The 9,948-nt window shown below is 45.7% G+C and overlaps 1 protein-coding gene across 1 annotated transcript; it reads left to right on the top strand.

Moving 5' to 3' along the window:
- The first annotated feature begins 2,397 nt into the window (after nucleotides 1–2,397).
- CMTR2 (cap methyltransferase 2) lies at nucleotides 2,398–8,057 on the top strand. Its single transcript, XM_063167904.1, has 2 exons — nucleotides 2,398–2,437; nucleotides 4,465–8,057. The coding sequence occupies exon 2, from the start codon at nucleotides 4,484–4,486 to the stop codon at nucleotides 6,776–6,778; it is 2,295 nt and encodes a 764-aa protein (XP_063023974.1). The 5' UTR covers nucleotides 2,398–2,437; nucleotides 4,465–4,483; the 3' UTR covers nucleotides 6,779–8,057.
- Nucleotides 8,058–9,948: the final 1,891 nt, after the last annotated feature.

The raw sequence follows: 9,948 nt of genomic DNA, 5'->3' as shown, positions 1-9,948 counted from the left end.
TTTAATTTCAGAAAAAGCATCACATTTTTCTTAAGCGTGCTATTCAATCACATTTACTTCAGCTAGGACTCTTGTGCTGTCATGCACTCAGTGATGAATTGTTCTCTCCTGTGATTTGGAAGAGCCTTATCTCCAGGAGTCCAGGCGAGTGTGACACTGAGAAGCTGCAAGCTCCAGTAAAAGCCTGGCAGGGTAGAAATGCAAAGGTCAAGCCTTGCTTAGAGACCACTTTGCCCCACGAGCTGAATTGTAGCTGTTCTTTTGGTAGTGTTATCCAAGCACTCAAGAACATGTGAAAAGTGGTGTGTGTAAGAAATTAAAAAGAATCAACCCTTAAACTCAATGCTTTAATTACCTATGGCCCACAGAAGTCAGCCAGTATAGACCTTGTGGCTGGTGTGTGAGTATGCAGAAACAACAGAAGGAAGGCAACCAAAACATCCCAGCACCACTGGAAATATCACTGAGAAAGCCAAAACTAAAGCAAAGCTCTGCTCAGGCTTTTACTACAAACACAAACATTTCAGACTATAACATACCTTTGACCTCCCCACTAATTTTAAAGTCTCAAGAGCTAAGGATAAAATTTTAGCAATGCCATCACTGTGTGCCCTGTACCATCAAGAGAGACCAGACCAGGCACTGGAGAACCCACCACACCCTCAGCTCCACGCCTCACCAGCTGCCCACTTGCTTTCATTCATTTGCCCCAGCTCTTCCTCTACTTTTACATAGCAGAAAATCTTGGTTAAGTAAAGGTGATCTTCAAACAGGCCAGTCAAAGGGTGAAGAGGCACTGAGACAGAGAAATCTTCCATCTGCATCTCAGCTGTTTCTCATTAGGTAAAACTTCTTTCTGATGAGGCAGCCAATAAGTACCATTTTGTTACACCACTATTAGGGGTCAATATGACAGAATTTGGCTTGAAAAGACATTCTCTCTTTTTTTCCCTCTCAAGAGATTTATAGAGTTTTGTCCTGTATTCCTGTTTATAAGTAGCACTGGACTTTTTCTATACTTAAGATTGTATTTTGTAGTAATATTGCTTCATTTTACAAAGCAAGCAAGTAGATTAAAAGAGGGGAGGAAAGTTGTCTGATTATAGATCCGTGTCTTCAGTTATGACTTTAACATACAAATTCTCTCATGTACCTACAGTGGGAGAAAAGATTCCTTATGTATACATTATTATATCCTTAAGATGGACCAGTAAAGGTTTTTATTTATTTTCAGTTACTGGGCTTTGAGCAAAATTTTCCCAAGTTATCAGTTCTGGAGTGCTTAGTACTGATAGCACTGAATTTCTGTAGCAAAACTACTTCTGGCGTAGGACTGGATTGAGCTTCATGAAGAGTATGTGAGAGTGCAAAAATCAATAGCAGGAAGCCTCATATTAAAGCAAAAGGATTTCTGCTTACTCATGCTCCATTGTTGGCTATTTGTTCCCAGAAGGGTTGGGGAGTGCCACGCTCCTGAACCTGCATATAGGAAAATCCCCATAATATTTAAAGTCTCAAAAGCAACTTGCACCTGCTGTTTACTGTAATAATGAATACGCTTTGACCTTTCTGCTCCTGTGTGCAGATTAGATGCTGTTTTGCTGTCTAAAGCGTCTGTGTGTTTCCAGGGATGCTGCAATGGATGCTCAGTGATGCTCATTATGACTCTGTTAATATTTCAAGGCTCTTGCCTCCTGCTAACCCAAGCCGGGTGTAACAAGTCTCCCGGGGATTTAGAAAGGGCAGCAAGGTGGGTTACTAAGTGAAGAGTCTCCTTATGGGTTCCAGAGGGCAAAGCAAGCTCTGGAGGAGCATCACTGCTGAGCCGCGGTCCCTGCAGGGCTGTGAGACGATCGCACCGGGCTCAGGCTCCCAGGGCAGGCGGCCCAGGGCGTCGGCAAAAAGCACCCAGGGCGCGGAGCCCCAGCGCTGCCTCTCCAGCTAGCGCTGGTAAGTGCTGCGCGGGTAACTTCCAGCCTTCCAGCACCGCCGTCCTGCCGGGCTGCCCCGCTGCTCGGAGGCGGCTCCTCTGCTCCTTTTCCTCCTGAGAAACAGCCGCGCTTGGGCTCCTGTTTGGGAGATGGAGCCGAGGAGCCGCGCTGCCGCCCGCCCGGGACTCTGCTGCTCCTCACCCACCCCGCCTGCGAGCCTCCGCCGCCGCTGATGGCAAAGCCGGAGCGGCGAGAGCCCTCCCGGCCCGGGGCAGGGCGGTGCCCCCCGAGCAGAGGGCGTGCCGGGCGGGCGAGGGGCCGGGCTGGGCGCGCTCCCGCCGGGTAAGAGCGGGAGCGGCTCCAGGCCGCGCTGCCGCCGCGGCCTCGCGTAGGGAGCGGGCGGCGCGGGGAGGCGCCTCGGGCGGGCGCGGCGCTACGAGCGGCCGGGGCGGAGGGAGGCGGCCGGGCCGCGCTGCGCTGAGGCGGGGAGCGGAGCGCGGGGATGGGTGAGGAGCTGCGCGGTGGGGCGAGCCCAGAGCCCGGTCCTGGCCGGAAGGGGTCTGGAAATGAAGATGAGAAAGCAGGCGCTTGCGTGTTCTTGTTATGTGCTGAGTGAGCCTGGATTTAGGGTTGGGCTTGTTAGTATGTTGGCTGGAGCACCTCTGGGACAGGCTAAGAGCTGGCGTTGTTCAGCCTTGCAGAATGCTCTGGGGAGCTCTTAGAGCCCCTTCCAGTACTTAAAAGAGGCTTATATGAAAGGAGGGTGACTTTTTACCTGGGCAGATAGTGGTGGGGCAAGGAGGAACGTTTTTGAACTAAAATAAGAGACATTTAGATTGAATGTTAGGAAGAAATTCTTCCCTGTGAAGGTGGCAAGGGCCAGGTACAGGTTGCCCAGAGAAGCTGTGGCTTCTCCATCCCTGGAAGTGTCCAAGGCCAGATTGGATGGAGGTTTGAGCAACCTGGTCTAGTGGAAGGTATCCCTTAGCCATGGCAGGGGGGTTGGGATGAGATGGTGTTTAAGGTCCCTTCCAAACCTCTTCTATGAATCACTGAGGTGAGCTGTAATTAAAGGCCCATACTCATAGTTGCTGTTTAAAATGAAATATACTAGTCAAGGGCACAATGGTCTGTTTCCCCCAGTTTTCCTCTTTACCCAGAACATCCTACAAGAAAGGATGAGATTAAAGCCAGAGCCCACCTGCATAGAGGACAGTGAAATTAAACCTGCCTGTTGAAAGGCCTTAAACTGCGGAAAGGCAAGATAAAACCTCAGCTGTGTGTGTGACCCTGTGCCTCTCTTCCCCTCAGAGGGCTGATGGTGATGAGGGTAAACCGATGTGGGCTGTGGCTTGAGGTGCTGCATGGGTTTGAGGGGAAGAGTAAAGTGCTGCAGGTGGCCATTGTTTCCAAACTTTCTCAGCTCTTTCCGTTTTAATCCAATATTTTCTCAAACTCCCTTGTTATGTAACACTTAAGGTCATTGTATTTTGCGTTTGTGGGAATGGGAGGGCTTGAGGGATGGTTAAAGAGATAGGCTGAGAGATTTCCTATCCCGAGTGGTAATTTTGATTGAATTATTTTGCTTAAATGAACATTTTAGTTTAGAATAAATTGCTGGCTGGCTGATTTCTGGTTAGTGCCTGTCAGTTGTGCGCTGTGTGCTTTGTGCTGAGCAGTGGAGCAGATTGCAGCAGCCTCATCAGCTTTGTGTGGAGTGTGCTCGTGTTTGTTGGCCTTTACCCACAGCACTTAGCCCTGCATTCTTCTTTAACATCAAGCATGTATTCCCATTGACCACAGCTGCAACCAAGTCCTCTCACTTCAGGTTTATCACAGCTTTTTCAGTCATTAAAGGAAGGCATAAGGGTTTGCAGTCATCTGGCAGAGAGCAGTAATGCTGAGCAGAGGAAGGGAAAGGTTTTGCTCACTGGCTGATGTCCAGCATCCCTGCAGGGCCTTCAGCTGAGGGGCAGTTTCCAATGAGGGCTACCCCAGCATTACACTGGGGCTGGTGGAAGAGGTGGGAGGGTTTTTCCTGCTTGGGAAATTGGAGGAGCAGCAGCTGTGCTCCCTCTCAAAGATGCCTTTGCTTGTGGCTCCCCACCCTCCATACTTAGAGCTCTCAGATAAACACTGCCATCATCAGATGATAACGTTTCTGGGCCACTTGCTGAATTTGGAGAGCTCGTGGTGTGTTCTCTTTTGTGACTGAGAGAGATATTTGTATTTAAGTGTTTAGATCTATACAGTGAGCAGAATATTCAGAGTCAGTGAAGGGCTAAGCACCAGCAAACTCTTCTTCACTTGCTGTGTAAATAGCAAGAAGGGCAATTGAACTGGTGAACCTCCTGATTTTCAAATGACTTTATTCAGGATAGCCCTCATTTACATTCCTCATTGGTGCATTTACCTCTGTTCTAGAATATAGCTGTTAAGCAAGACACATTTTTATTTTTCACAAAAAGCTTTTCCTATTTCTGTACTGGTGTGATTGGAATGACATGGTTTCTTCTCCCCTGATGTTTTCCAGGTTGGGAGTCCACTCAAGAATGGATAAATGTAAGCAGCCTAATGTTAACCAGAAGATCAACCTTGAAAAATTCAGTCCTGAAATTCTTTCTGAAATTGAGAAGCTCTTTGAGAAGAAGTTTACTTACACTAAGCCAGTGAACGATGAATGGAAGCTGCCAGATCCCAGCAATGCTTTTACATGTGATCATGTGGAATTTCACTCACTCCAGGCTCTGAAGGACTCAATGAATGAAGTGAAGAACCAGCTGAGTGATAAGAACCTGGAGGATTGGCATCAGCACACCTCATTTACCAATAAGGCAGGGAAAATAATATCTCATGTTAAGAAATCTGTGAATGCTGAGCTCTGTACCCAGGCATGGTGCAAATTTCATGAGATCCTGTGCAGTTTTGCTCTTCTCCCAGAAGAAGCTCTTCAAGATGGAGAACTGAATTCTGTGCACCTCTGTGAAGCGCCTGGAGCTTTTATAGCCAGCCTTAACCACTTCTTGAAGTCCCACCATGTCCCTTGCCACTGGAATTGGGTAGCTAATACCCTAAACCCTTATCATGAAGCCAATGACATCCTTATGATGATCATGGACGACCGTCTGATAGCGAACACGTTACCTTGGTGGTACTTTGGCCCAGATAACACTGGGGATGTCATGACATTAAGACATCTAACAGGACTTCAGAGCTTTGTGAGCAATATGGCCACAGTCCACTTGGTAACTGCTGATGGCAGCTTTGATTGCCAGGGGAATCCAGGTGAGCAGGAAGCTCTTGTCTCACCTCTTCATTACTGTGAAACAGTCACTGCTTTAATGATCCTGGGCACTGGAGGATCCTTTGTTTTGAAGATGTTCACTCTGTTTGAGCATTGTTCTATCAACCTGCTCTTTCTGCTGAACTGCTCTTTTGAGGAGGTCCATGTCTTTAAACCAGCCACCAGCAAAGCTGGGAACTCAGAGGCCTATGTGGTTTGCCTTCGCTATATGGGCAGAGAAAGCCTTCATCTGCTTCTTCCTAAAATGACACAGAACTTTGGAACAGAAATGCTCAACAAAGCTCTCTTCTCCCAGCATACACTTCCTGAATCATTCCTTAAAACACATGAGGAGTGTTGCATGTTCTTCTACAAGTGCCAGGTGGAGACTATCTCTGAGAATATCCGTCTTTTTGAGCGCATGGAAGAAGCAGAGCAGGTGAAACTGAACAAGTTAAGAGACTGTGCAGTAGAGTTCTTCATGCAAAAGTTCCACCTGAAACCCATTGGCAGAAATAACTGGCTTGTCAAGAAATCCCAGGCTGGTTGCAGCATGAATGCAAAATGGTTTGGGCAAAGAAACAAATACTTTAGTACATACAATGAAAGGAAGATGATGGAAACCCTGACATGGAATGATAAAGTGGCAAAGGGCTATTTGAATCACTGGGCTGAGGAACATAGTTTAAATAATGCTGGGAACATGTGTGTTCTGGAAGGATCATTTTCTAACCTTGAATGTAGCTTTTGGTACATTTTGGAAGGAAGAAGATTGCCCAGAGTAAAGTGTTCTCCATTTTGTGATGTTCAGGTCTTAGAAAATCTTAATGAAGCTGTGAAGGAGTTGGGTGGGGGGAGGCTGAAAAGCAGATCAATGCTGCAGCCTTGTCACTCTTGTGAATTTCTTCCTGGGGAACTCATACTGGCAAAAGTTTCTGATCTTGCCAGGTGCCATCAGGAAGGCCTAAATGAAAGTTGTAGCGACCAATTCAAGTGCCTTGTGGTGGGCTTTCCCACCCTGTGTGACACAGACAGCCAGCCCAGCATGGAAATAAAGCCCATGGACGCAGCCACGCTGCTGACTTTCAGCTTCTCTTTGCTGTACGATGGAGAACCAAAGTACCAGCAGCAGCTGTTGGAGTGTGTTCTGCATTCCTTGGCGCAGCTGGCAGCAGGAGATGCCTTGGTTTTGCCTGTTCTCTCCTGCCTGACACGTTTCACAGCTGGCCTGGTGTTCGTCCTGCACCGCTGTTTCCGGAGCGTGGCGTTCGCGTGCCCGACCTCGCGGGAGCCCCTGCGCAGCGGCGCCGCTCTGCTCTGCGTGGGCTTCCGAGGCCTCCCCGCGCCCGTGGCCGAGTTCCTGCAGCACCTGAACGCTCTCGTCAGCTCCCTGCTGGACACAGACTCTCCCCAGCAGGTTCTGCAGTTCGTGCCCATGGAGATTCTCCTCCAGGGCAAGCTGTTGGAGTTTCTGTGGGATTTAAACACGGCCATTGCAAAGAGACAGCTCCACCTGATTGTGCAAGCTCAGCAGCAGCGAATGACTAGTGACATTCCACTTTAAAATAACTCTAGAACTGTGAGAGTTGCTGCTGCTAGACCTTGTTTCACAGGCAGGCAGAAGGTGTTAAAAACACTGTTAATGTGAAGGTAACATTAATGCAAATCTGGTGTGACATTGAGGGTGTTGGCAGGATGTTTTGAGCTATCAATCCTAGGTGCACCATATTGTATGTGTAGGAAATAGGAGAAAAGAAGGCCAGACCTTGGTTTGTGGCCTCTGAGTTGCATGTTTCAGGATGCAGAATAACATGGCATATTTGATTCAATGGAAGCAAGTGCTGACATGTGAGCATAAGCCTCAGAGCCTCCTATTACCATTCCTAAAAACTGTCTTTTGACATCCCTTTAATTTACAGTTGGTGATGTGGGGGAAATCCTGTGTAACTTGCCTTACCGTTTTGAATGGTATGAAGTGGTGGTGGTTATGGGTACATGGCCCCATTTACCATTCTTAAGAGCCTCTGAATTTTCACCTCGTAGCCTTTGAATATCAGCCTCTTCTTTAGCACTTCAGTGAGTGAGGACTGAGATGAAAATTTCCTTGCCAAAGCCTGATAATGGTTTCTCCATCTCATTCTTGCAGCTGTTTTGTGAATGCCATGCTGATATCCTGAGTTCCAGTTCTTTGTGCACATCAGTCACTTGACAGAAGGATCAAATGGAGCTGTTTATGCCAGAGCAGTGCTCAGCCTCTGGCTGTTCATTGCTTACTCTTCAGGCAATAATTTGGATTGCCATCAAGCCCTCTCTTGTGACTTCTTATGGGTCCAAAGCTGAGCTCAATTCTCGAGAATGAAATTTGCTAAAAGAATTAGCCAGTGGCTGTAGACACTTAGGCTTGTAACAAGCAGAACCTTTAGGAGACATTTAAATGCAGGAAACTTCCACCAGCCACGAGAGGCTCATAACATGCAGTTGCTGGGATTTGCCAGCTTTTCCCTGCTAAAAATCCTTAAAACAAAGGCTTTGAAGTGTTACCACCTGAACAAACAGTTCACCAGTTGTGTGCTGCCTTTCTTGTGCACACAAGTGTGTTCATGTTTGTGTGAGAGCCCTCTGGGTTGTGCAGCCATGAAGCTTTTGTGTTGTAAGTAATCAATGTGTGCTTTTGATGTAAAGGATGCATATATTTTTGAAGTAGAAGAAAATATGTTGATTTACATGGCTGTTGTATATTTTCATTTTATTGACAAATGTTGAAAGTGTTAAAAGACTATATTTTTAAAAAAAAGAAGGGAAAACAACTGCTGTTTGGAGAAAATAAAGCCTTTTATTTTAGGTTTTCAGTGTTGCTGTTTACATATTTATTTACCAAATATGGAAGAAATCAGTGAAATGCAGTAGGGGAGCCTGGGAAGGTTTAAGTGTTTTTTGTGGTTTTTTTTAGCCAGGCTTTCCTTATCTTGTCATTTATCCATCCTTGCTGAGTGAAGGGTGTAGTCATCTGCATTTCTGTCTAACTTTAACTTTGGAGTTTACCAGCTTAGAGAGACTCCATTTGTAGACTTGGTGAAAGCAGGGGAGGAGGCCTGCACAGAGTTCCCTTGGCCTTGTCACTGAGCCTGACCATCCATGTCCCTCTGTGGCTCCTGTAACTCTTAGCAGCAAGGATTTTATCTTAAGGATCTTCAGTTTCTGCTGGCTGTGACCACTGCTCAGGTAGGACGAGGTTGTTACACACTGTAATTTTGTCTGCAAAATCCATTATTTATTCTCATCCTAATTGCTTGCCTTCACTGAGTGGTGTGATTGAGAAAAAACTGTGTGCCTAATTCCTCAGGACTGGCTCTGCTGCACTGCCAGGGGTTCCAGGTGATTGTCTTTGGGTCAGCTGTCCAGTTTATCTGGAGAACTGTCTGCTAACTCATTTTGATTGCAATTATTAATGTGTGACAGTGTTCACAGGGGTTTTCGGATTGGGGAAGAGAGGAGCATCTCACTTTATTTCAGAATGCTTGATTTATTATTTTATGATATATATTACATTAAAACTATACTGACAGAATAGAAGAAGAAGTTTCATCAGAAGGCTAGCCATGAATAGAGTAAGAAAAAATGATAACGAAGGTTTGTGGCTCGGTTCTCTGTCGGAGCCAGCTGACTGTGATTGGCCATTAATTACAAACATCTAACGTGAGCCCATCACAGATCTACCTGTTGCATTCCACAGCAGCAGATAACCATTGCTTACATTTTGATCCTGAGGCCTCTCAGCTTCTCAGGAGGAAAAATCCTAAAGAAATGATTTTTCATAAAGGATGTCTGTGACAATGTTTTTCCCATTGCCTTTCTCTTTGGAAGTAAGCACCAAATTAGAGAGCTGGGGAAGATCATTCTTTGTCCTAGAGGTGTGAGATGACACAGGAAATGAATCCTGTTCTGATGCCTTCATTTCTGTACAGCTAGTGGTGATTCTTGGGGAATTCTTTATTCAAGAAGTGGAGTTGAATGGATGATGAACTGCATGACAGCCGTGCCTCTCTTGGTTTTAGTGAAGCTGAAAACTTTGGTTGTTAATGTCAAAATGTTCTTCAGGGGACGTGAGGACTTTGGAAGCATCCTTGAAACAAGAGACTGGGTTGGAAGTGCTTGTTATGGGGATTGTCAGGTTGATTTTGGTGCAAATGCTGTTTAATGGGTTTATAGTTTTACTGAATTACAGGGAAATTTAAATGCTTAGAATTGTATTCAAGCCTATAAAAAGTTTTATGAAATATTTGCATTTGCAATATAACAGTATAAAAACAGTGCCTAAAGACATGAAATGGCAGATTGGAAAGTAAAGGGGAAATATGGATGTCTTCATTTTGCTGCTACAGACCTTAAAAGATGCATATGCAACTTCTTCAGTCCTTAAAGTCAATTTATACACCGTATTATTTAGATTATGCATCTTATTTGAATTTTGATAGATCTTAATATGCTAGTATGCCTGGCAGTTTTTGAGTTCAAATAGTTGGTGTTGAAAGCAAAGACAAAGCACTGAGCCCAAAGCAAATTAGCTTTCTCCCTGGCTGAACAGCTATTTAACAAATGTCCTTTTTCTGTCTTGTGTCAGGTCCTCTGTGTCCCCCATCGAGTCTGGGGAGGTGAAATTTTACCTGTAATACAACTTGCACTAGAGCACTACAGTTAATGGCTCCTCTTATTGAAACAATAATATGAAATTGT

This window comes from Melospiza melodia, chromosome 13 (genome assembly GCF_035770615.1).
Source record: "Melospiza melodia melodia isolate bMelMel2 chromosome 13, bMelMel2.pri, whole genome shotgun sequence".
Taxonomy (NCBI): domain Eukaryota; kingdom Metazoa; phylum Chordata; class Aves; order Passeriformes; family Passerellidae; genus Melospiza; species Melospiza melodia.
This window is presented reverse-complemented; position numbering and strand designations above follow the sequence as displayed.

Bases quoted from the DNA above. Each gene is read 5' to 3' on its own strand.
- CMTR2 (XM_063167904.1), top strand. From the start codon at position 4,484: ATGGATAAATGTAAGCAGCCTAATGTTAACCAGAAGATCAACCTTGAA.